Source organism: Microcaecilia unicolor, chromosome 5, assembly GCF_901765095.1.
Source record: "Microcaecilia unicolor chromosome 5, aMicUni1.1, whole genome shotgun sequence".
NCBI lineage: Eukaryota > Metazoa > Chordata > Amphibia > Gymnophiona > Siphonopidae > Microcaecilia > Microcaecilia unicolor.
Window position 1 is genome coordinate 268,505,418 of NC_044035.1, and position 27,784 is coordinate 268,533,201.

The 27,784-nt window shown below is 47.2% G+C and overlaps 1 protein-coding gene across 2 annotated transcripts in view; it reads right to left on the reverse strand.

Moving 5' to 3' along the window:
* LOC115471410 overlaps positions 1 to 27,784 on the reverse strand; it is a 106,698-nt gene that overhangs the window by 49,313 nt on the left and 29,601 nt on the right. For both annotated transcript variants that reach the window (XM_030205115.1, XM_030205116.1), the window contains exons 6-9: positions 23,053 to 23,107; positions 20,806 to 20,870; positions 14,774 to 14,884; positions 14,082 to 14,151 (exon numbers count right to left, since the gene is read on the reverse strand). In XM_030205115.1, the coding sequence (XP_030060975.1) occupies positions 14,082 to 14,151; positions 14,774 to 14,884; positions 20,806 to 20,870; positions 23,053 to 23,107 (301 nt within the window). The remainder of the gene's footprint in view (positions 1 to 14,081; positions 14,152 to 14,773; positions 14,885 to 20,805; positions 20,871 to 23,052; positions 23,108 to 27,784) is intronic.

Below are 27,784 nucleotides of genomic sequence, written 5' to 3' on the forward strand. Positions count from 1 at the left end.
AACAGATTCTGCAGCACCAACTGGCCAAACCGACTGTCGCGTTGGGTATCCTGCTGAAGGCAGTAGTGAGATGTGAATGTGTGGACTGATGACCACGTTGCAGCCTTGCAAATCTCAATGGAGGCTGACTTTAAGTGAGCCACTGACGCAGCCATGGCTCTAATATTGTGAGCCGTGACATGGCCCTCCAGTCAGCACAGCTTGGGTGTAAGTGAAGGAAATGCAATCTGCTAGCCAATTGGAGATTGTGCGTTTTCCGATGGCGACTCCCCTCCTGTTGGGATCAACAGAAAAACAACTGGGCGGACAGTCTAAAGGGCTTTGTACGCTCCACGTAAAAGGCCAATGCTCTTTTGCAGTCCAAGGTATGCAAACTGCTTTCGCCAGGGCGGGTATAAGGACGGGGAAAGAATGTTGGCAAGACAATTGACTGGTTCAGATGGAACTTAGACACCACCTTTGGCAGGAACTTAGGGTGCGTGCAGAGGAGTACTCTGTTGTGATGAAATTTGATATAAGGTGCATGTACTACTAAGGCCTGAAGCTCACTGACCCTACGAGCTAAAGTAACAGCCACCAAGAAAACGACCTTCCAGGTCAAGTACTTCAGATAGCAGGAATTCAGTGGTTCAAAAGGAGCATTCATCAGCTGAGTGAGAACAACGCTGATATCCCATGACACTGGTGGAAGTTTGACAGGGGGCTTTGACAAAAGCAAACAACTAAAGGCTGTCCAGAGATAGGTTTACCCTCTACATGGCGATGATAGGCACTAATCGCACTAAGATGAACCCTTACTGAGTTGGTTTTGAGGCCAGACTCTGATAAGTGTAGAAGGTATTCAAGCAGGGTCTGTGTAGGACAAGAAAGAGGATCTAGGGCCTTGCTGTCACACCAGACGGCAAATCTCCTCCATTTGAAAAAATAACACTTCTTCGTGGAATCTTTTCTGGAAGCAAGCAAGACTCGGGAGACACCCTCTGAAAGACACAAGGAGGCAAATTCTAAGCTCTCAACATCCAGGCCGTGAGAGCCAGAGACTGGAGGTTGGAATGTAGAAGCGACCCCTCGTTCTGAGTGTTGGAAAAACAATCCAATCTCCGCGGTTCTTTGGAGGACAACTCCAGAAGAAGAGGGAACCAAATCTGACGCGGCTAGAAAGGTGCAATCAGGATCATGGTTCCGCAGTCTTGCTTGAGTTTCAGCAAAGTATTCCCTACTAGAGGTATGGGAGGATTCGCATACAGAAGGCCTGTCCCCCAATGTAGGAGAAAGGCATCTGACGCTAGTCTGTCGTGGGCCTGAAGTCTGGAACAGAACTGAGGGACCTTGTGATTGATCTGAGTGGCAAAAAGATCCACCGAGGGGGTGCCCCATGCTTGGAACATCTTGCGGACTACGCCCATGTTCAGTGACCACTCGTGAGGTTGCATTATTCTGCTCAACCTGTCGGCCAGACTGTTTACGCCTGCCAGGTAAGTGGCTTGGAGAAACATGCTGTGACGGCGAGCCCCAAACCACATCTGGACGGCTTCCTCACACACAGAGAGCGAGATCCGATGCCCCCCTGCTTGTTGGTGTAAAACATGGCAACCTCATTGTCTGTCTGAATTAAGATTACTTGGTTGGACAGCCAATCTCTAAAAGCCTTTAGAGCGTTCCAGATTGCTTTTAATTCCAGGAGGTTGATCATAGTAACATAGTAGATGATGGCAGAAAAAGACCTGTACGGTCCATCTAGTCTGCCCAACAAGATAACTCATATGTGCTACTTTTTGTGTATACCTTACCTTGACTTGTATCTGTCTTTTTCAGGGCACAGACCGTATAAGTCTGCCCAGCACTAGCCCCGCCTCCCAACCACCAGCCCCACCTCTGCCATCCAATCTCCGCTAAGCTCCTGAGGATCCCTTCTTTCCGAACAGGATTCCTTTATGTTTATCCCATGCATGTTTGAATTCCGTTACCGTTTTCATCTCCACCACCTCCCACGGGAGGGCATTCCAAGCATCCACCTCTCTGTCCATGAAAAAATACTTCCTGACATTTTTCTTGAGTCTGCCCCCCCTTCAATCTCATTTCATGTCCTCTAGTTCCACCGCCTTCCCATCTCCGGAAAAGGTTCGTTTGCGGATTAATACCTTTCAAATATTTGAACGTCTGTATCATATCACCCATTTCTCCTTTCCTCCAGGGTATACATGTTCAGGACAGTAAGTCTCTCCTCATATGTCTTGTAGCGCAAATCCCATACCATTCTCGTAGCTTTTCTTTGCACCGCTTCAATTCTTTTTACATCCTTAGCAAGATACGGCCTCCAAAACTGAACACAATACTCCAGGTGGGGCCTCACCAACGACTTGTACAGGGGCATTAAAACCTCTTTTCTTCTGCTGGTCACACCTCTCTCTATACAGCCTAGCAACCTTCTAGTTACGGCCACCGCCTTGTCACACTGTTTCATTGCCTTCAGATCCTCAGATACTATCACCCCAAGATCCCTCTCCCCATCGGTACCTATCAGACTCTCACCGCCTAATACATACGTCTCCCGTGGATTTCTACTCCCTAAGTGCATCACTTTGCATTTCTTCACATTGAATTTTAATTGCCAAACCTTAGACCATTCTGCTAGCTTCCTCATATCCTTTTTCACGTTTTCCACTCCCTCCCGGGTGTCCACTCTGTTACAGATCTTAGTATCATCCGCAAATAGGCAAACTTTACCTTCTAACCCTTCGGCGATGTCACTCACAAATATATTGAACAGAATCGGCCCCAGCACCGATCCCTGAGGCACTCCACTACTCACCTTTCCCTCCTCCGAGCGAATTCCATTAACCACCAACCTCTGGCGTCTGTCCGTCAACCAGTTCCTAATCCAGTTCACCACTTCGGGTCCTAGCTTCAGCCTGTCCAGTTTATTTAAGAGCCTCCTGTGGGGAACCGTGTCAAAAGCTTTGCTGAAATCTAAGTAGATTATGTCTATAGCTCGTCCCTGATTCAGTTCTCCGGTCACCCAATCAAAGAACTCAATGAGATTCGTTTGGCACGATTTCCTTTTGGTAAAACTATGTTGTCTCGGATCTTGCAACTTATTGGTTTCCAGAAAATTCACTATCCTTTCCTTCAGCATCGCTTCCATTACTTTTCCAGTAACTGAGGTGAGGCTTACCGGCCTGTAGTTTCCAGCTTCTTCTCTATCGCCACTTTTGTGAAGAGGGACCACATCTGCCATTCTCCAATCCCTCCAATCTGCAGACCTCTTTCCTGAAAGGACCAGGCTCCCTGAGTGTGGAGCCCATCTACATAAGCTCCCCACCCCAGGAGAGATGCATCTGTCATCAGCACTTTTCGTAGCTGAGGAACTTGGAATGGTCGTCCCATGGTCAAACTGGATCGAATCGTCCACCACTGAAGAGAATTCCGAAAGCTGGTGGACAGTTGGATTACATCCTCTAGATCCCCCATAGCTTGAAACCACTGAGAAGCTAGGGTCCATTGAGCTGATCTCATATGTAGACGTGCCATGGGCGTTACATGAACTGTGGAGGCCATGTGCCCCAGAAGTCTCAACATCTGCCGAACCGTGACCTGCTGAGACACTCGAACCACAGACACCAGGGACAAAAGGTTGTCCGCCCTTGCCTCGGGAAGATAAGCTCGAGCTGTCTAAGTGTTCAACAGAGCTCCAATGAACTCCAATTTTTGGACTGGGGTGAGATAGGACTTGGGATAATTTATGACGAACCCCAGTAGCTCCAGCATCTGAATAGTCATTCGCATGGTCGCCTTCCTTCGAGGTGCTCTTCACCAGCCAATCGTCGCGATAAGGAAACACATGCACTCCCAGTCTGCGTAGCGACACTGCGACTACAGCTAGGCATTTGGTAAACACTCTGGGTGCAGACGCCAGGCCAAAAGGCAGTACATGGTACTGAAAGGGCTGTGTTCCCAGCCGAAATCAAAGATATTTCCTGTGAGCTGGAAGTATCGAGATGTGTGTGTAAGCATCCTTTAAGTCCAGAGAGCATAGCCAATCGTTTTCCTGAATCATGGGAAGAAGGATGCCCAGGGAAACCATCCTGAACTTTTCTCGGACTAGGAATTTGTTCAGGGCCCTTAGGTCTAGGATAGGACGCATCCCCCGTTTTCTTTTGCACAAGGAAGTAGCTGGAATAGAATCCCAGCCCTTCTTCCCCTGGTGGAATGGGTTCGACCGCTTGGGCCTGTAGAAGGGCAGAGAGTTCCACTGCAAGTACCAGCTTGTGCTGTGAGCTGTAGGACTGAGCTCCCGGTGGACAATTTGGAGGCTTGGAGTCCACATTGAGGGTGTATCCTAACCGGACAATTTGAAGAACCTACCAGTTGGAGGTTATAAGAGGCCACCTTTGGTGAGAAAACAATAACCTCCCCCCAACCGGCAAGTCGTCTGGTACGGACACGTTTACTGAGGCTATGCTGAACTGGAGCCAGTCAAAAACTCGTCCCTTGCTTTTGCTGGGGAGCCGCAGTGGCCTTAGGCGCATGCTGTTGACGAGAACGAGCGCGCTGGGACTGAGCCTGGGCAGGCTGCCGAGAAGCAGGAGCGTACCTACGCCTAGCATAGGAATAGGAAGCACTCCTCTTCCCTCCAAAAAACCTCCTAGATGAGGAGGTAGTAGCAGAAGACGCCCGGCGGGAGAGAGAATCCATAGTATCACTGTGCTTCTTGAGCTGGTCAACTAGATCCTCTACTTTCTCACCAAAAAGGTTATTCTCCCCCCCCCCCCCCCCCCCCAAGGAACATCCGCCATCTGCTGCTGGACCGAATGATCCAAGTCAGAGACACGCAGCCATGAGAGTCTGTGCATCACTATAACATGGACAGCGATCCTGGATGCTACAACAAAAGTGTCGAACGTACCACTGGCTAGGAATTTTCGACATGCCTTCTGCTGCCTGACCACCTGGCGAAAAAGCTCGGCCTACTCCGGAGGGAGTGCATCAACCAAGCTACACAGTTGCCTCACCAAGTTCCACAAATAGATGCTCATGAAGAGCTGGTATGTTTGGATTTTGGCAGCGACCATAGTGGCCTAATACGCCTTCCTCCCAAAAGAGTCCAAGGTTCTAGATTCTCTGCCTGGGGGCGCCGAGGCATAGTCCCTAGTGCTCTTGGCTCTTTTGAGAGCGGAGTCCACCACCATGGAATTGTGAGGTAGCTGAGACCTCATCAATCCAGGTTTCCCGTGGATCCGATATTGGGATTCAGTTTTTTGCAGGATCACGGGATTAGACAGAGGAAACGACCAGTTTCGCATAAGGACTTCCTTTAGTACATTATGCAAAAGGAGCCGTTGCAGCCTCTCTAGGTGGAGGATAATCCAGGACCTCAAGCATCTCAGCCCTGGGCTCATCCTCAACCTCCATAGGGAAGGGAATAGCCGCAGCCATTCCCGGACAAAGGAGGTAAAGGATAGACTCTCCGGTGGAGAAAGTCTCCTTTCTAGTGAAGGGGAAGGTTCAGAGGGAATCCCATAGGACTCGTCAGAAGAAAGGTACCTGGGATCCTCCTCTTCCTCCCACAAACGCTCATCTTCAGTATCGGACAAGACATCCCTCAGAACAGTCCGAAACTGAGCCTGCCTCGACACCGAGGAACGACGTCCTCGATGGCGGTGCCGAGAAGTCAACACTCGCCTGGACTCAAACGAAGCTTCCTTCACCAACGTCGAAGGGGAGCCAACCTGGGTGGCAGGCGGCACCGAGGTCATGGACCTCACCACAGGTGAAGGATCAGATGCCGTTGCAGCAGATGGTATGAAAGGCACAAGCACCCCCGACACCAAAGCAGACTGGTGCAGCAATCCTTCCATAAGCTCTGGAAGCAGGGCCCTGATACGCTCGTTGAGAGCCGCCGTCAGACAAGGCTGCGGGGTCGGGAAAGGAGCCGGTGTCAGAATCTGAAGGCTCGGGAGCAGGTACCGGGCTGCCAGAAGACCGACGCATTGGCACCTCCTGAATAGAGGGGGACTGATCCTCTCAGCGCTGATGCTTCTCGGGTGCCGATTCCCTCAACGCCCTGGAGCTCCTGGCAACCGTGTGTCAAAGGAGAACAATGACGGTGCTTCTTTGCCTTCACTCGACGCCCATCATCGAGACTCCTCGGTACCAATGAGGATGTGGAATCCTCGGGGCCGGGTCTCCTGCATAACAGGAGGCCTCAAGACAGGTGGAGACCCACTCGATGCCTCACTGCTCCCAGCACGAGTTGGTCGTTCCACAGCCATTACCTTTGCTCCTGTCGATGCGTCCCTGGATGTCGATGCCGCCGACCTCGGTACCGATGAAGGACTGGACCAAGCCCCAAAAAGCTTTTCTCATTGGGCTTCTTGAGATGCTTGGGTCCATTTCGTCATACGAAGACACAGACTACAAGCGGCTGGGCTATGGTCGGGCCCAAGGCACTGGATTCACCAGGCGTGGGTATCGGTACTTGAGATGGTCCGGTTGCACCGAGTACAACATTTGAAACCACTGGGTGTCTTCAATGACATGGAAGGAAAAACGGCTTTGGCGAAATCAAAAGATGCGATTGTGCCTGTTAGAAGAAAAAAGGGCACAAAATGAAGGGAACAACCTGACTGCGCGGCCTAAGCCGGCCGCGTCGAAAACAAAGGAAACTTTAAAAGGGGCAAAAATAAACTACAGGTAACTTTTTTTTTTTTTAACTGTAGAATTGAAATAAAATGAAGTAAAATAAAGCAAAAAGCCAAAAAACCAGGAAGACTCTTTCCCGGGCCTGAGAGGAGCGCAGAAAAAAACAAAAACAAAAAAAAAACTCTACCACACCTCAACATGGAGAAAAGAAAAATGAGGAACGCGTTTGCACGACAGGCGTGGAAATCGATCCACGCTGCACGCGTGCCAGAAGACTCTGGCAAAACTTTATTTTGCTTGCAAAATGCCGATTCCTGGGCCGACGCGGATTTCGACTCACATGTGAGAACAAGCAGCCTGCTTGTCGTCCTCGGAGAAATTTTAACATCAAGCAGGTGGTTTACACACACATCTGGCTTACGCTGTATTTATGTAGTTTATAGAGGTGAAGCTGGGTTTATATCTATTTTTTTTGGAAGTGCTATGCCCTTTTACTAAAGCTCATTAAGGTAAAATTATGTATCATACCTGATAATTTTCTTTCCATTAATCATAGCTGATCAATCCATAGACTGGTGGGTTGTGTCCATCTACCAGCAGGTGGAGATAGAGAGCAAAGCTTTTGCCTCCCTATATGGGGTCATGTGCTGCCGGAAACTCCTCAGTATGTCGATATCAAAGCTCCATCCGCAGGACTCAGCACTTAGAGAATTACACCCACAAAGGGACACTCTGCCCAGCTCACCACCGCCGAAACGGGGGAGGGGAATTAACCCAGCTCATCCCCACACAAGTGGGGGAGGGGAATCCGTCCAGCTCATCCCCGCGGAGCGGGGGAGGGACACCACCCCGCCGATGCGGGGGGGATCTGGCTTATCCTGCAACCGCGGGAGGAGCTGACTGACCCTAACACCGCCGAAGCGGGAGGGGTACAAAGCTGCCCTACAGCCGCACGAAGCGGGAGGGAGCGCCGGCAGAATTTATGTCTCAATCCAGCCCCGTAAAACGGAGGGGAGAGGAATGCAGCAGCTCACTGTAACACAAACTCGTCTCAACTCTTGAAGAATCCAATTGAAAAAACTTGAACACGAAGTCCTCCTGAACAGGAACTGAAGACTAAACCTGAACCTGAAATGCAACCAGAATATAACCAGTACAGATATCTGGGAGGGGCTATGGATTGATCAGCTATGATTAATGGAAAGAAAATTATCAGGTATGATACATAATTTTACCTTCCATATCATCATGCTGATCAATCCATAGACTAGTGGGATGTACCGAAGCAGTACTCACCCAGGGCGGGACACTGAAATCCCTGACCGCAACACTGAAGCTCCAAACCGGGCCTCCGCCAGAGCAGCCACAGTCAAGCGGTAATGCCTGGAGAAGGTATGGGCCGATGCTCAAGTTGCCACCTTGCATATCTCTTCCAAGGAGACGGACCCGGCCTCTGCCATCGAGGCCGCCTGAGCTCTAGTGGAGTGAGCCTTCAGCTGAATAGGCGGCACCTTCCCCGCGGCCACATAAGCCTCTGCAATGGCTTCCTTGACCCATCTTGCCACTGTAGGCTTAGCAGCCTGCAGACCCTTACGAGGACCTGCAAACAGGACAAACAGATGATCCGATTTCCGGAAATCACTGGTCACTTCCAAGTATCTGATGATGACTCGTCTCACATCCAGATATTTGAGAGCAGAATATTCCTCTGGGTAGTCCTCCCTATGAAAGGAAGGGAGAAGAGCTGCTGATTCACTTGGAAGCGAGAAACAATCTTGGGCAGGAAGGAAGGCACTGTGCGAATAGTCACTCCTGCCTCAGTGAACTGCAGAAAAGGCTCTCGACATGAGAGCGCCTGGAGCTCGGAAACTCTTCTGGCTGAAGTGATAGCCACCAAAAAGACTGCTTTCAACGTCAGGTCTTTCAGAGATGCCCTCGACAAGGGTTCAAAAGGCGGCTTCTGCAAGGCTCTTAGCACCAGGTTGAGATTCCACGCAGGCACCACTGAGTGCAGAGGAGGGCGCAGGTGATTAACTCCCTTGAGAAAACGCACCACATCTGGCTGCGAAGCCAGGGAAGCACCCTTCAGGCGGTCCCTGAAGCAAGCCAGAGCCGCTACCTGGACTTTAAGGGAACTGAGCGACAGGCCTTTCTCCAGACCTTCTTGCAGGAACGCCAACACTGAAGAAATTGGAGCAGTGAAGGGAGAAAGTGAGCCTGCTTCACACCACGCTGCAAAGGTACGCCAAACCCTGGCGTAAGCAGTAGAAGTAGAGCGCTTCCTCGCTCTCAGCATAGTGGCGATGACCTTGTCTGAGAAGCCCTTCTTCCTCAGACGCTACCGCTCAATAGCCAGGCCGTAAGACCAAAAGGGGAGGGATCCTCCATCACCACGGGACCCTGATGCAACAGGCCCTGCTCCACTGGCAGCCGCAGAGGGTCGTCCACTGAGAGCTTGATCAAGTCCGCATACCAGGGACGTCTGGGCCAGTCCGGACCCACCAGGATTATCCGGCCTGGATGCTTTGCCACCCGGTCTAGTACCCTGTCCAACATGGGCCAGGGCGGGAACACATAGAGAAGCTCTTGTGTCGGCCACTGTTGGAGAAGAGCATCTACTCCCAGAGATCGAGGGTCCCGTCCTCTGCTGAAAAAGCGCGGCACTTGGCAATTGGCCGATGACGCCATCAGATCTAGGCTCGGCTGGCCCCAGCGCTTCGTGATGTCCAAGAACGCCTGAGCCGATAACTGCCACTCTCCGGGATCCAAGGTACGGCGACTGAGAAAGTCCGCCTTGACATTCATGACTCCGGCAATGTGGGCCGCTGACAGCTGTTCCAGGTTCGCTTCCGCCCACTGGCATAGATTCATGGCTTCCTTGGCTAGAGGGGCGCTCTTGGTACCTCCCTGGCGGTTGACATAGGCCACAGCCGTGGCATTGTCCGACAGGACCCGTACTGGCTTCAACGCCAGTACCGGGAGGAACTCCAAAAGCGCCAACTGAATGGCTCCGAGTTCCAGGAGGTTGATAGACCACTTTGCCTCTGCAGGAGACCAGAGCCCCTGCGCTGTCCTTCCCATGCAGTGGGCTCCCCAGCCCGTCAAAGAGGCATCCGTCGTGACGACAATCCACTCCGGGGTCACAAGAGGCATCCCTGCAGACAACTTGTCTGTCTTCAGCCACCAGCTCAGCGCCTTGCGCACTGCTGGGTCCAAGGGAAGGCGCACAGCATAATCCTCCGACACCGGAGTCCAGCGCTGCAGCAGAGAGTGTTGTAGTGGTCTCATATGAGCCCTGGCCCAGGGCACTACTTCCATCGTGGCCGTCAGAGCCCAACAGCTGCACATAGTCCCACGCCCGAAGCGGAGAGGCTACTAGGAACTGGTCCACCTGAGCCTGAAGTTTGACAATCCGATTGTCCGGCAGGAACACTCTGCCCACTTGGGTGTCGAATCGAATTCCCAGATACTCCAGGGACTGAGTCGGGCGCAGCTGGCTTTTCTCCCAGTTGATGATCCACCCCAGGGAGCTCAAAAGAGCAATCACCCGGTCCACAGCTTTGCCGCACTCTGCATAAGAGGGGGCTCGGATCAACCAGTCGTCCAGATAAGGATGGACTTGTACTCCTTCCTTTCGCAGGAAGGCCGCGATGACCACCATTATTTTGGAGAAGGTCCGCGGAGCAGTAGCCAACCCGAACAAGAGGGCTCTGAACTGGAAGTGTCGGCCCAGGACTGCAAAACGCAGAAAGCGTCGATGAGGAGGCCAGATGGGAATATGCAAGTACGCTTCCTTGATGTCCAAGGATGCCAGGAACTCCCCTGCCTTCACTGCCGCTATAACAGAGCGGAGAGTCTCCATGCGAAAGTGCCGAACTTTCAAGGCCCGATTGACCCCTTTGAGATCGAGGATAGGCCGTATAGAACCTCCTTTCTTTGGTACCACAAAGTAAATGGAGTAACGTCCCTTGCCAAGCTGATTTTCTGGCACCGGAACGACCGCACCCAGGCAGATCAGATTGTCCAAGGTCTGCTGCACTGCCACAGCTTTGACCGGAGAGACTTGCAGGGAGAGAGTACAAACCCGTCTCTTAAGGGTCGGCAGAACTCTAGCTTGTAGCCGTCTCTGATGACTTCCAGCACCCAAGCGTCTGAAGTTACCCTGGTCCACTCGCCCAGAAACGAGGACAGGCGTCCTCCAATCTGCACTGGGCCATGGACCAGGACCCCGTCATTGGGTACGAGACCCTGGGGGAGGACCGCAGGGCGCACCTCCGGGACGGCGGTCTCTGCGAAAGGAATGCTGCTTGGGGGAGAAGTTCCTCTTGAAGGAAGAGGGGGCAGAGAAGCCCGACTTGCCCGGGCGGTACCGACGGGCTTCCTGAAACCGTCCTCTGGAGTTACCGGGGCGAGCACTGGCCCGAGCCCTGACCTCTGGTAACCTCTTGCCCTTAGACGTGCCGAGATCGGTCACAATTTTGTCCAGCTCGACCCCAAAGAGCAGCTTGCCTTTAAAAGGCAACTTAGCCAGGCGGGACTTAGAGGCGTGGTCAGCAGACCAATGTTTCAGCCAAAGCCAGCGCCGCGCAGAGATTGTCTGAGCCATACCTTTAGCCGAGGCTCTCAAGACATCATACAGTAAGTCTGCCAAATAAGCCAAGCCCGATTCCAGGGCCGGCCAATCAGCCCTCAAGAAAGGATCCGAGGGGGAAGCCCGCTGTACAATCGTCAGGCACGCCCTGGCCACATAGGAGCCGCAAACTGAGGCCTGCAAACTTAAGGCAGCCGCCTCGAAGGACGACCTTAAAGCCACCTCCAATCTTCTGTCTTGGGCGTCTTTTAGGGCCGTGCCACCTTCCACCGGCAACGCCGTTTTCTTAGTCACCGCAGTGATTAAAGAATCCACAGTGGGCCAAAGAAAGGCCTCACGTTCACTTTCAGGCAAAGGATAGAGGCGGGACATAGCCCTAGCCACTTTGAGGCTCGCTTCCGGGACATCCCATTGAGCCGAAATTAAGGTGTGCATGGCATCATGCACGTGGAAGGTTCTAGGCGGGCGCTTCGTCCCCAGCATAATGGCGGAGCCAACAGGGGCTGAGGGAGAGACGTCCTCTGGAGAGGAAATCTTCAAAATGCTCATGGCCTGCACTAACAGGTTGGGCAAATCCTCTGAGCGAAAGATCCGCGCTGCAGAGGGGTCATCCGCTCCATCCGAGCAGGAATCCGTCTCCTCCAAGGAATCCCCAGAGGACCGTTGGGAGAACTCAGATACGCTGCCCTCATCTACATCAGAGGAGACAGAGTCCTCTAAGCCCTGGGAATCCACCCGAGGGCGTTTACTTCCGGGGGCCTCAACCCCTTTGTCGGACAAGGGAGAAGGGGCAGCGTTTTGCATAAGGAAGGCCTGATGCAGCAGCAAAATAAACTCGGGGGAGAAACCCCCCAGACTGTGTATTTCAGCAGCCTGGGCCACAGCCCTAGACGCACCCTCAACCGGCGCTCGCAAGAGCGGGGGAGAAACATGCTGCGCATCCAAGATGGCGTCCGGCGCGACACTCCGCGAAGGAGCCGCGCGGGAAGAACGGCGCTTAACTTTAGCCGCTTTTTTGCCGTCGCCCAAATCAAGGGCGGCCATGGCATGAACATCTCCCAGCTCAAGGGCAGCCCAAGAAGAAGCCGTCCGAGCAGAGTGGCCGGCCAAGATGGCGGAGGCGAGCAGCGGGGGATGGGAGTTTATGGCAGGAAAAACCGCCGCACCGGAGGAAGACCCGGGACACTGACCGGCCTCCAAACTGACACCCAACAAGGGCGAATCAGACTTTAAAACCCCCGCATCCCCGCTAGAAGCGCACACGCGGTCCGGGGAGCAATTCTTCGCGCCCTCGCCCTCCGACGCCATAGGCCACGTGGAGATCGATCGGGGAACCCCCTGCCCGCTATAAAAAGGTAAAAATTACCTGCTTCTCGCTCCGAGCTGTAACGACCTGGTGTCCCAGTGAGTAGCTGCAATAAACGTTTAAATAAACGTCGAAATAAACGCCCTTAAGGACGTCCAAAATTTTTTTTTTTTTAACGGAGCCAGCGGGAGGGGGGAGAAAAGGAGGGACCTGGCGCCACCAGGTTTGCACTTGCTCAAGAAGAGCCCTCAACCCCAGGTACTCAACAAAACCTAAAGATTAGGCTTGGAGACCTAGCCAGAGCTGCTGCTGTGTGTGACCACCACCTGCTGAGATAGAGAACATACTGAGGAGTTTCCGGCAGCACATGACCACATATAGGGAGGCAAAAGCTTTGCTCTCTATCTCCACCTGCTGGTAGATGGACACAATCCACCAGTCTATGGATTGATCAGCATGATGATATGGAATCGGCACTTTTGCTCTGACAGTTTGTGTCCAGCATTTTCTGTTTAGTGCTATGTGTTTAGTGAGTTGACAACACACATACAAGTAGGACTCCTCGTTTTGTATTCACTACTTGGTGTATTTATTGACCCCTGATGCAGACGCTTTTTTAGCATCGAAACACGGCCTGTGTCGGGTCGTTAACTTTGATATAATAAAGACTGTTGGACTCACGTCTCCAGTGGTGAATCGTCTATTAGTCTCTACTTTTGCCTTCTGTGATTCGTCATCGTAGAGAACTTTTCCTGTTCTATATTTTGCAGTTAGAATAGGACCACTTATCTCCCAAATAGAGGGCACTTAAGTTCTTCTGTGCTAACTTCAAGCATAGTACCACATGGTATCTGCTAATTTAATGCAGCACCTATAAACAGCAAGTTCTGACAACACACAGTAGCTGCAAATTTTAACATGGCAACTATAGGGGCAAAGTCCCATTTTAGACAGTGGTAACTGCAAATTTTACTGCAGCTTAGTAAAAGAGCCTCTAAATTACTTTTTTTCCCCCGATATGCCTCCTGCTCCAGCCTCATATAAAAGGTCATAGCTGAGAAGCAGCAATGAAATGTCCAACAGATCAACAGAAATTCTAGTTAGTTTAAGTGCAAGTTCTGCAGACCTACTTAAGGGGAGATGTACATACCCTTACCCCATTCTTCTAGGAATTTTGCCCCTACTTGTTTGCTTGTATTTTTAAACATCAAACTTGAAGACATTTAAGCAGTTCTATACAGTGGATTACAGTTGTTTGTCTTCAGTAAGTTTTATGACCACCTTTACTGCACTAAAAGCTTCCCTTCTCAGAGCTGCAGAAATACAAATGAACCAAAGTCTCCAAAATCTAGGTTCTTGCTAAATAACAGAAGCATACCCATCAAGGAGCAGGTTTTGCAGAATTTTCTGGCAGCTTTTAAGAACTTTTAGTAAATTTTGTGTGAGTGAATTTGATCCACCAAATTAATGAGGGCCCATGGAAACTGAGTTCACTAGATATCATTTGTGGAAAGGTGGTATATTGAATCCAAATCATCTTACCTTGAACTATGTTTCTCTTTTTCAAAGGTGAATAGGTAACATGAAAATTTTCCTTTCCTGTAGGCTTAATCTACAAAAATACAAATTGTGTGATTAAGTAATCTGATTTAAGAGCAATACTGAGAATAAAACAGAATTGTTACTAAACGTGCTTGGGTATGAAGGTTGATTTTAGTGTAAAGAACTTTGCCAGCAATATCAATCACTGCTCAGACTCATGTGCATGATGAGATCCATATGTGGGAATTGTAATTAGAGGATTTTTTTGCTTCAAGTGAAATTTGCAATCTTTGGTGATAGTTATGCCTAAGGTGTGCAAGGGCTTGTTTGTTTGGTTTTTTAAAACCCAATCTTGCAGGAAGGTAGCAACAATGTAACAAACAGAATAGAGTACAGCTGGAGCGCTGGTAGCATTGTGAGCTAGCTTCACTGGTGATATCCATGTCATCAAGCAATGGACTTTAGTGAGTCCTCCGCTGGCTAACCAAGGCCACTTCAAGATTGCACATGTTACAATTCTTTGCACCCCAGTAAAGTATTTATAAACACAGTAGAACCCCACTTGGAAATCACAAGGTTCTAGTAGCCTTCTATCAGAGGCACAGATTCCACAGAGAGCAAGGATCCAAACAAAGTGCTTAACAGTTTGTTCCACTAGCATACAAAATTTACACAAGACAATGATATATTACCTCAAAAGTTGAAGCAGAAGTTTTTTCATCCAACGTGAGTAGGAAATCCACTTCAGTCACATATTTTTTTCCAGTTTCTGTTTCAGGAATATGCTTAAGTGGAACAAGTTCCTTTTGGTGTGCAAGGAAAACAGTTTCATTAGCTGTTGCTATATCTATAATCATCAATCTTCTAGAACTTTACAGATAAGCAAAAATGGAACATAAGTATACCTAGAGACGTATTTTCAAAGCTCTTAGCCTTACAAAGTTCCATAGGTTACTATGGAACTTTGTAAGGCTAAGTACTTTGAAAATGAGCCCCATTGTGTCTTGCAATGGAAACATTTTGCACACACTTGCAAGTACGTTATAGAAAAGCATGGATACGAGACTCCCCTGTGCCACAGGATAGCAAAGAAACATGTTCCAATTTCAGTAAGTATATGTGTGTGTGCATTGGGGGGGGGGGCATAGGAGGAAGGGGTGGTACTTTGATTAAAGCATTAGTTCTTCTTTAGAGAATGAGAAGGCTGGAAAATTAAACCCAAATCTTCCATAGAACTACAGCACTATTTGCTGCCAATCTGAATGTAGAATTCTGTGATTTTTTTTTCAATTTCCCTATACTCTTATTTGAAAAGTTTTAATTTTTGCTGATAAGTTCTACTATTAAAAGTGTGCATCAGGTTTTCATATCTAATACTAAACTGGAATTTGAAATGAGAATAACTTTTACCTATTATCTAGTAATTTACCTATTACAAACCAAATATTGTACAATAGTGTTGGGCTTACATTTGCCAGCCCCAGCAAAATCTAAATATGGAAGCAGAAACAAAAGAGATGATCATGCCTTCCATTAAAGTCATTGGCAAGTCTTCATTTAGAATACTGTGTTCACCTTCAGAGGTCATATTTCAGAAAGAAGAGCAGCTAGAGCTGGTCCAAAGAAGAACCAAAATTATGCTGATCTGCACCAAGAGAGATGAAATGAGACTTTAGGATCCGAATGTGCACTCTTAGAAATATAGCACATGATGGCATTAAAAAAATCAAAAAGAAAAGACCATGAGACTTATCCAGATTGCCATTTCATACTAACTGCTCAACTAATCTCATCATTGCTATCAGAGATAGCAAGATAAAGTAACAGAGGTTTTCTGTGGACAGAAGGACAAGTCATCCACATACCAGTGATATAACCCAATGGCAAAATGGATGGTTTAGTTCAGCTAGAGCTCATAAAATCCTGGAAAAGGCCTGAACATGTGCAGTCACACCCTATCCAATCCAAACCAGCATTTATATCCTGCTTTTTTCAACAGGAGAATCAAAGCAGGTTACAACTAAAATAGTCAGTTAAAAAAAAGAACATAGAACTAATGGAATCAATCTAAATACTCATTGAATAAATGGGCCTTTAACAATTTTCGAAATGCTAAATAATTAAGTTTACTTCTTATGGATACTGGAAGGTTATTGTACATCTTGCTAGACTGATAGCAGAATCAGCTTTCATTAAATTTTTCAATAAAACTCATTTAACTATGGGATAACCTAAATTAAAAGTAGAACAAAAATGAAAAGACGGAATAGACAATTGTAAATGGGTACTCTGACAGGAATCATGGATAATTTTAAAAACTGTACAGGCAACCTTAAATTCTACGCGGACTTCAACTGGTAGCCAATGTAGAGCCCATATTCTGCATTAACTGCAATCATTTTACTAGATTCCTATTTATCCCTGCATATAAAACATTGAAGTAATCCGGCCGAGTCAAAAAAATTGCTTGAACTAACACACGATAATGATCAAGAAAAAACAAAGATCTAATTGTTCTTAACTGGCGTAATTTAAAGTAGATCTTCCTACTGTCAGCCAAGTACCCAATATAACACCTAAAACTCTTCCAAAAGTTAGTTCTCTAGACTTTAATATAATAGCTTTAGGAATGTCCAACAAAGTATGACTAAAATATAATAATTTTGTTTTGCAAGTGTTTAGTTTTAGTTAGCCATCATGCCCACTTATTTCCTCTCCTCAGCTATAGGCAGGTTCAGCAGAGAGGGGAGGTGGGAGGGTGTGTGTGTGACTGGCTTACTCTGCTGCCCATGGAGAACCCGTTACAGTTAAGTAACCTTGCTTTCCCAATGGACATGCAAGAGGAGTTAGCCACATACTGGTGACTCCCAAGCGGAGGGTTGTGGTGTGTTACACAGACAAGTGTGGGTTTACCCTTTATAACCGCTGTAGTAGGATGAAGTTGTGTGAAGGAAAGAAAGGCCAAGGTAAAAAGACAATCACAATATCACATTCAGATCAACACAACATCAAAATTTCAAAAATCGAAAAAAAGGGGGAAGTCTCAACTAGTGCGGCAACTAAGAAATTCATTGACATTCAAATATGCTTGCACGCACAAGTCATCATAGACAGAAAAACCTCCGCTGAAAAAATTTTTTTTTTTAAATTTTACTGTGCTTAATCCAACTAAAACCTGTGCATAACTGGCCTTTCAAATTGCATATAAATCACTCATATCTAGTGCCCAGAGCCATAGCGTTACTTATCTTTATCTTAATGGCCTGGGACACAGACTGTTTCTGCGTGTAGATTCCGACGGTACCGTTTCGCAATCCTTCCTCAGGGAACCATACCACGGAACATTTTTTTGTTTGTTTACAACTGACCAGCAGTTCACGCGCTGTTCCGTTTCCAAACAGACTACAGAGTGAAGTATTAAATCTCCAAGGGTCTTTCTAAAGACCATTCTAACTTCTGACTGATCCTTATTTCCTAACCTCCAGATCGTTTCCCAGTATCAGAATCATTTAAGACTCCTGAAGCAGGCCTGTGGCCGAAACACGGTACTGTGTCGAGTCTGTGAATAAAGTGGTACTTTGTACACCAGTATCCCGTCTACCTGGAGTCGTTGGTCCACTTCCTTTTATCTGTTGACTTCTCGTGGGAGTTAGTGTTCATCCACCTTGGTGGATCACCTCCTCCTTGATATGTAGTGTTTAGTCAGGATGGAAATATAGTCATATATAGCAAGTGGAAAATGAGCCAGCAGATCAGTGTAACAAAAAATATTTTATTGAAGATACCGTATATGAGACAATTGCCCGACACAGGCCGTGTTTCACCCAACATAGGGCTGCATCAGGGGCTATAATAAACAAACATATCAAATTATAAAATCTGATCATAAAAACAAATATATGATCTTGAGATCAATTAAAAATAAACAAAACATGAATTATAAAATATATATGTGTAAAACATAGACATGAGTTATCAACATTGAGAGTCTTACAAATTATAGAAATGAATAAAGGCGAACATTTAAAACAAATAAAATATATTTGTATAATAATCAAAATGAATTAAAATATATTTAACATAAAAAATGTATATAAAATATATATAGAATATAAAACGTGTTAACAGCAAAGAAAGGGCACTATTAGGTACAATCATATAAATGTACCATACATGAAGATAAAGCACTTCTTGTGATTTGGACTGTAGGAGGAAACATTAAGTGAAGAAACATTCCTGATCAACTCTTTTACAGTTGCTGCTGAGGTCCAATGACGATGGTGCAAGGTGGTCTTGGGAATGTGTGTGTGGGGAAAGGAGAATTACACTGAATTCTCCCCCCCCCCCCCCCCCATTTTGGATCACCTTCCAACTTACTGACAGAAAGGGGGCACATCATAAGAAGGAAGCTCTCTGTGCACAATGCAGCTTGAACTTCTGACACTGGCCAGCAAATACTGCGTCACTGCCCCAAAGCTATGGGAGCATGCTCTGGGAGATGTATCTTAACTCGGTGAGCAGTCAGAGAAGGTGTGAAGGATGCTCTTTATATGGACTTAATGATCCTTCAGGCTAGATGTCTGTCAAGAGCAAGTAAGAAGATCCAGGCAAATGTAGAGAACTGTTCCACTGAAGTTCGAATGAGCAACAATGTCCACAGAATGTAAAGGGATGGTCAACGGGTCTCACTCCCTCCCAAGCACATGTAAGAGAAATAAGAGAACTTGCTTTTTGTGGTTCAATAAAAGGTGGCTGGCTGTCCTTGTTGTCTCATTGATAGTTGGCGTGTTTACGAAATCTCGGTGGAAGACTATGGATGTTGTCAGCATGTAGTGGTGCTAAATGTACAAAGGTTCAGGGAGAAAAGGAGGTAGTCTTTTGCCCCATGTTTTAAGGAGGGAAATATTACCGATACCCAGCTTTCTGCAGGAAGATAAATAGGTATAAGCCGTATGGAAGAGATTAAGTGTTCAATGTATTTGTTGAGTCATGGGATGCCTCTTGGGAGCAAAACACATGTAGCAGAGGAGATGCAACAAAGTTGAAGGCCTCACCTATAGCTTCCTACATTAGGCAGAAATTATTTTGCCTCTCTGTCCCTAAAGCTCCAGTTGGTATGGGTTCTTTTGTAGCTCAAGATCCAGCAATTGTTGGTGCTGTTGTCTGTCCTTGTATATTTAGGCTGACCAAAAACAGTGATTTTGGTTCTGGCTGAAATTCACTGCTTGGTTTCTGCTAGAACCGGATCAGAAACTGAAAACAGTGCCTTGCGGGTCTTGCTGGGCCAGCCCACCCACCCCCTCCCATGGCCTACTTTTGCTTTAAAATGTCCTGGTGGCCTAGTGGTTTATTCTGGACAAGAGCAATCCACAGTGGCTCTTGCCCCCTGCAGGTTCCTCAGCCAAAATGGCTGCTGGGACATCCCACGGGTCATCTTGGGATTAGAAGCAGCATAAGCAGGAGTCCCAGCAGCCATTTTGGCTGAGGAACCTACAGGAGAAAAAGCCACTAGCCTCTTGCCCAGAAGAAGCCACTACATCATCAGACCGTTTAAAGCAAAGGTAGGTCCAGGGAATGCCTTCAAGTGGAGGAGGGAGGGTGGAACAGTTGGGTGGCCGGCCAGACCAGGGCCTGCCTTCTTCCAAGGGAGGGGGATTTTCAGCCAAAACCTGCATCCAGATTTCTGGAAGTTTTGGTGCCCAGTCCAAAACTAAATTTCAGTACGCCTCTAGCAAAGGCAATTGTTCAGGATGCCCTTATACCAATCAAGACTTTTAATCCCCCAGAGGCCAAACCTGGTCCTCATCCTAACCAGGATCATTCCTCTCCCCAACTTCTGCTCCCCCCTGCCACAGTATGTGGCCTTCTCTCTCTCTTTTTTGGTACAATTTTATTTCCCTTACAAAACTAGGGGAACAAAGCTAAGACCACTTTTATTTTTTAGTGTTTTAACTGCAGGAGAACCCAATCAAGAAACGGGAGGGGGTGGGCGATCTAGCCACTCCACCTGGCAAGGGCCTCACAGAGACTGCTGCCAGCAAGCCTCACCAAGTGGGAGCCCATGGACTAGAAATTGGGGCTGTGGAGAGGGCCACTCCTCCAACCTCAAATGGGGTAAGGACTGTGGTCTGAACACCAGGAGCAACACCGACTCAAGAATTCAACCTAGTGGATCCACAGGCCATGGACTTCGTTTAGGGAGTCAGGTCTACACAAGGGTCCTACTGCACCAGACAAGACAAACCTACACCATCTACTGCAAGCTGCACCAGCCCTTATACTGTGATGACACTAGAAAAGTATTTCTACCTCCATCTGCTGGAAAGAGGGATCAATCCATTGGTCTGGACTGGTCTAGCAGGATAAAGGAACACATTTTACTCATCTCCTCTAGTCTTTTTCCAGGTCTCAGGCCTTAATCTGAGATACATTCTCATGCTCTATAAAAAAAACTTTATTTAAAAGAAAATGTAGTATTTGATTCAGTATAGATAGCTCCTCAGATAGAATCGGTTGAAAAAAAAAAAAGGCAAACATATGCAAATGAGAACATTTTATAGGATTTATTTACCGCCTTTTTGAAGGAATTCACGCAAGGCAGTGTACAGTAAGGGTAAATCAAACATGAGCAACAGACAGTTACATCAGTAAAAATATTCAAACAATACAAAGTATGGCATAGTATATATTTATACACACACAAATATTTAGCAACAGTATTTACCTGTGACATACCAACTGAGGATCTATTGCTTATTCCAGAGACCCAAAGATCTTCACATTCATTATCTGGAATTGCAATTAAGATTCAAATAAACTAATGATATAGTGCACATTTTCAGAAGACCTTGCTCACCTGAATTCTCTTGCCTGCTTATATTTTTATGCATCATGACCATAGTAGCTTGTGAGACTGTGAAAAAAAGGGCCAGGAGTTTTCAAACCTTTCAAACTTTATCATCAGATTTGCACACTTGGACACTAGCAAAGTAGGTGTGCTGTCACTAAGGGCCACATACACACAATGCAATTCTTGAAAACAGAACTTTGATGATGTGGAGGGGCATAATCAAAAGGGGCGCCCAAGTTTTCCTGAGGACGTCCCGGCGAAGGGTCGGGGAAACCCGTATTATCGAAACAAGATGGGCGTCCAGTTTTTGTCTTGATAATACGGTGGTGGACACCCAAATCGCAAAATTTAGGTCAACCTTAGAGATGGCTGCCCCTGATTTTCGACGATAATGGAAACTGAGGCCACCCATCTCAGAAAAGACCAACTCCATGCCCTTTGGTCGTGGGAGGAGCCAGCATTCGTAGTGCACTGGTCCCCCTGACATGCCAGGACACCAACTGGGCACCCTAGGGGGCACTGCAGTGGACTTCATAAATTGCTCCCAGGTGCATAGCTCCCTTACCTTGAGTTCTGAGCCCCCCCAACTCCACTCCCCACAACTGTACACCACTACCATAGCACTTATGGGTGAAGGGGGGAACCTACATGTGGGTACAGTGGGTTTCTGGTGGGTTTTGAAGGGCTCACATTTACCACAAGTGTAACAGGTGGGGGGGGGGGGGGGGGGGGGGGAGATGAGCCTGGGTCCGCCTGCCTGAAGTGCACTGCACCCACTAAAACTGCTCCAGGGACTTGTTTACTGCTGTCATAGAGCTGGGTATGACATTTGAGGCTGGCATAGAGGCTGAAAAAAATATTTTTTGAGGGTGGGAGGGGGTTAGTGACCACTGGGGGAATAAGGGAAGGTCATTCCCAATTCTCTCCGGTGGTCATCTGGTCATTTCGGGCACCTTTTTGTGCCTTGGTCGTAATAAACAGGACCAGGTAAAGTCGTCCAAGTGCTTGTCAGGGACGCCCTTCTTTTTTCCATTATGGGTCGAGGACACCCATGTGTTAGGCACGCCCAAGTCCTGTCTTCGCTACGTCTCCAACATTCCCCCGTGAACTTTGGTCATCCCCACGACAGAAAGCAGTTGAGGACACCCAAAATCGGCTTTCGATTATGCCGATTTGGGCGACCTTGTAAGAAGGACACCCGTCTTGCGATTTGTGTCGAAAGATGGGCGCCCTTCTCTTTCGAAAATAAGCCTGTCATAACTGCCAGTATCTTATCTCATTCTTTTCCAATTCCTTTTGCTTACTCTCCCCAATGCATTCACCTTTTCAAAAAGGAGAAACCAAAAAGTCAAATATCAAATTCATGTTTTTCTGGACCAACATTTGGAAGCTCTGTATCCAGAAAATAAGAGGTACATGAGGCATGAACTGAACAATGTATACCATGCGATGGGCAAGAATATGTCTAAAAGGCAATTAGTTTTCAAAGGTTTTTGTAGTATTGTGGATAGTGACCTGCATCCTAGCTGGGCAGTACAGTTTGAACTGTGAACCAAGTGCGTTGAGACATTGCTATAAAATAAAAATCTTTTCTGCTGCTGCACAGTGAATTTGTTCAGATGGGGAAGATCATTATTTTCATTCTGTCATGCATTGAAAGGGGCTTTAATCCTCGCTTCGTTAAAAATAGCCAAAAGATTTTTAACACAAATGGTCTAGGATATTGTGGATCAGGTTTTTGCCACTTAGTTGCCAGCTGTGGCAAATACCTTTTGCCACTTAGTTGCCAGCTGTGGCAAATACCTAGCCTTCAACTTTACATTCTTACTAGCCACACTTTCTGAAAGAAGTAGCAATGGCCACAGACTGAGAATAGTAACAGGAATGCTGCAATCACAAGGATTCTTGTAGTACTGTCAGGAGCAATGTAATCAGGCACCCATCTTTGTCAATGCTCACCAGCACTCCTCAGTCAGGAAGAACCAAGTCTGGCCTTAAGGTGTCTGGGTTTTATTAGCCTTCATCTTCAGACAGAAAATTTTGGGGGCAGGAGCTTTACTTGAAAACCATATACATCCATGCTACTAGCCAACAAATTTAAGTTTCATGTATTTGCCTTACCTAATAGGGTGTATGTTTTATTGGCCACATCCAAAATACTTTCTTCATTGCTCACCTGAAAAACAAGCTAAAGGGTAAAGGCAATCCACCTTTTTCATTCCTTTTAATGTCACCCAGACACCCAACGTTTTCATTACAGACATAACTGATGAACTGGAGCCTTTGAGTAGGAACTAGAAGCAAATATCTATTTATACCTTGCCAGGAACACCTACACATTTATATTGAAGTGTCTCATCTCAACTTTACTCTTACCAACTCATGATGATTTTTTGTTGTTGTTGTTAGATCAACAGAAACCTGCATAAGTACGTCACAAGCTTTAGATACAAAACATCCATGTGTTAAAGACAAATATGTTAACTCCCATTCATTTAGTCTGGCAGTTCCAGGTACAAAGACATCATGTATACTACTATTGTTTGAAAACCGTTCTTCTTAACAGAAAAAAAAAAAAAAAAAAAACCTAATAAAACCGAGCTGACACAAACTGGCTATAATCAGTTTTTGGCATTACATTCATGCATTATGTTATTCCCATTTTTCCCCTCTCCCAGCCTCCAAACAGTACGATGGCATTGAGGTTCACTTCAGCCACAGTCCTTTGGTGACTAGAAAGAAGAAATTAGCTCTTACCTGATCATTTTCTTTCCATTAGTTCTTCCCACTACTCCAGACCCTGTGGGATAGTTGTGTCCAACCACCAGCAGGTAGAAATAGAGAACTAAAAACTGAGCTAAGACATCTCTTGGCATCCAGTCCAGCTCCTCTGCATTTATGTATACAAGCAGTTAAGAAGAAACTCAGAATAAAAACACAACCTTAAACAATTGCTAACTAAATACTAACCAGACAAGCAAACATGTGGACTTCTCTCATCTCTGGACAACTTGTAGAGAACAAAAGATATGCAGGAAGAAGCACCATGCAAGGTGACAGTTATCTGACCCATTACTTCGCACCAACTAAACATCTCAGAAAACTCGGGAAGTTCTCTCAAATAGTGGAAAGGACTAATGGAAAGAAAGTTATCTTTTAAGATGTAATTTCTTCTTACATTATGTAGCTTCCCACTATTACAGAACCTGTGGTATGTTCAAAAGCAGTCTCTAGAATTGGTGGGATCCTGGTGCTGCCACCCTGAAGACCAAAGCCCCAAAACTGGCTTCCAAGCCCACGTCGCCGCCTTGCAAATATCTGCTACAGTAAAGTACTCTTAGTGCAGGATGTCACTGTACATCTCATAGAATGAGCCCACAAGGCCTGAGGAGCCTGCTTCCCCACAAGCAAATAAGCTAACACAATAGTCTCCTTCAGCCATCTAGCAATTGTAGGCTTGAAAGCCATGAGGCCAAGCCTTTGTTTACCAAAAAGCACAGTCTGTCCGATTTGTGAAACTCATTCATTATTTCTAGATATCTAATGAGGAATCTCGAGAAGCTACAAGGAAGAATACTGAGCCTCTTCATCCTCTGTGCAAAAGGACGAAAGCTCCAGATTGGTTGAGATGAAATGCTGATACCACTTTTGGAAGAAAAGGTGTACAGGGAGACCCCTACCTCCAAAAAGCAAAGAAAGGGATCCCAACAAGAGAGCTTGAAGCCACAAAATGTATGTTGATGCAAAAGCCACTAAGAACGCAGAATTTAGTGTAAAATCCTTCAAGGAGGCCTTCTGGAGTGGTTCAAAAGTAGGCTTCTAAAGAGCCTGGAGGATTAAAGGTTTCCACTCTGGAAATGGTGTATGAAAAGGAGGCCGCAAGTGGGAACTGAACACTATTTGGGTGAGCCACAAGAGACATCTTCTGTAGTTGACCCTCGAAATGGGGCAAAGCCACAACCTGAGTTTTTAGAGAACCCAACGCCAATCCTTTCTGAAAACCTGCTTGGAGAAATGCTAGGATATGCGCGATCTGAACAGAGAAGGGAGATAATCTGCGCTTAGAACACTAGCCCTCAAACGACTTCCATATTATCGCATACATCATGGATATAGAGCATTTCTGAGCCTGAACCAAGATAGCAATGACCAAATCAGAATAATCTTTTTGTCTCAACCGAGCCCTTTCAACAGGAGTGGGGGAGTGGCCTAATAGTGCAGCAGTCTATCCTGGCAACCTGGGTTCAATTCCCACTGCAGTTCCTTGTGACCTTGGGCAAATCACTTAATCCTCCATTGCCCCAGGTACAAAGACTTAGATTGTGAGCCCTCTAAGGACAAAGTACCTACATAAAATGTGTACAGAGCTGCATACGTCTAGTAGATCCATAGAAATAATTAGTAGTAGCAGCCAAGCAGTAACACTAAAGGGGCACAAATCCTCCATGAGCACCGGGCCTTACTTCAGTAGAATGCATAACTGCGGAAGACAGAGAGGACGCCCATCCAGCAGTCAAATCAGGTCCATGTACCACAGCCTCTTTGGCCAATCCAGGGCTACGGGAATTATTCGATCCTTTTCACATGCGACTTACTGTAGGCCAAGGAGTAGAAGCGTTTCTGGTCAGGGCTGCAGTAGGGCATCGACCCTCATCAAGCCCAGTTCTTTCCAATGGCTGAAGAATTTGGGCACTTTGGCATTCTTTTTCATTACCATGAAGTCGAGAAGTAAAGAACCCCATTGGTCCACTATCAGCTGAAACCCCTGGATGGATAGTTCCCATTCTCCCGGGTCCAAAGAGTTCCTGCTGAGGAAGTCCACCTCCACAATCAAGGACCCCACGACGTCAGATGCCGACAAGCAGAGATTTTTCTCTGTTCAACACATGAGGAAGGCCGCTTCTACCACTAATCGGATGACTGCAGGTCCCACCTTGCTTGTTGATGCAAGCCACCACTGTCGCACTGTTGGAAAAGCTAGGACTACGGCCCCTGCCAGAAAGGGAACGAAGTTGCATAAGGCATTTCACACTGCCCTGAACTTCAAGCAATTTAATCGACCACCAAGTCTCCTGTTCTGTCTAGGTGCTCTGTGCTAGATGGAACTTGTAAGAGCTCCCCAGCCCGATTTGCTGGCGTCTATTGTCACCACTGTGTTATTGGAGAGGGAGTTCCGACAGTCAAATTCCTGAGTGACAGCCACCATTGCATATTCTGTCTGGCAACCAGCATTCAAGGAAGATGAAGGTCGTACTTCTGCAACAACAGAGACCAGCAGCTGCATATGAGCTCTTGCCCATGGCACCACTTCCATCACCACCATCACTGACAACAGAACCTGGATATAGTCCCAGATTCTGGGCCTGCCTTGACCGAGAAGACAAATCTGTTGAACCTGTGCTCTGAGGAAGACCCTCTCCCGCACTGTGTCAAACAGAATGCCCAGATACTCCAGCATCCGTGATGGAGTTAGTCTGCTCTTCTGGAAATCGATTAACATAGTAACATAGTAGATGACGGCAGAAAAAGACCTGCACGGTCCATCTAGTCTGCCCACGATAAACTCATGTGTATACCTTACCTTGATTTGTACCTGTCTTTTTCAGGGCACAGACCATATAAGTCTGTGCAGCAGTATTTCCCGCCTCCCAACCACCAGTCCCGCCTCCCATCACCGGCTCCGGCACAGACCCCGTATAAGTCTGCCCTCCCCCATCCTAGCCTCTCAACCGCCAACCCCTCTTCCCCCCGCCACCCAATTTCAGCTAAGCTTCTGTGGATCCATTCCTTCTGCACAGGATTCCTTTATGCCTGTCCCACGCATGCTTGAATTCCGTTACCGTTTTCATCTCCACCACCTCCCGCGGGAGGGCATTCCAAGCGTTCACCACCCTCTCCGTGAAGAAATACTTCCTGACATCTTTCCTGAGTCTGCCCCCCTTCAATCTCATTTCATGTCCTCTCGTACTACCGCCTTCCCCTCTCCGGAAAAGATTCGTTTGCGGATTAATACCTTTCAAATATTTGAACGTCTGTATCATATCACCCCTGTTCCTCCTTTCCTCCAGAGTATACATGTTCAGGTCAGCAAGTCTCTCTTCATACGTCTTGGAACGCAACTCCCATACCATCCTTGTAGCTTTTCTGACTGCATAAGACGGACGTTTTCCATTGCCGGCACTCTGTTCGAATAGGATGATGCACAAACGAGCCAGTCGTTGAGATAAGGGTGAACTCTGATTCCCTGGAACTGAACGATGTCACCACCACCATAACCTTGGTAAACGTTCTTGGAGCCGTGGTGAGACCGAAGGGCAAAGCTCTGAACTGGAAGTGACGGCTCAGCACTGCAAAACATAGAAACTTCCGATGCAGCAACCATATGGGTATATGCAAGTATGCCTCATTGAGATGGCGGGTGGTGAGAAATTCTTCCGCTTCAACAGAGGCTATAACTGTTCTTAGTGTCTCCATGTGAAAGGAGGACACTGAGGCAGCAGTTTAGACCTTTGAGATCTAAGACCGTACGAAAGCTGCCTTCCTTCTTTGGGATCATGAAGTAGATGGAGTATCTGTCTTGTCTCTGCTCAGCCTGGGGAACTGTGACAATGGCCTGGAGCACCAAGGAATCCACGGTTCCCTTTTGACAAGGAGAATGCAAGACAGATGAGCAGTGACCGGGCTGGAGAATTCCAACATGTAACCTTCTATAAGAATATCCAAAACCCACTGGTCTGACATGATTTTCACCCACGCCTCCTCAAACTTCTGAAGATGTTCCTCCCATCGGTGGAAGAGAAGAGTGGACTAGCCTCACATCACTGTGAAGCTCTGGAGGCACTGGAAACTCTAG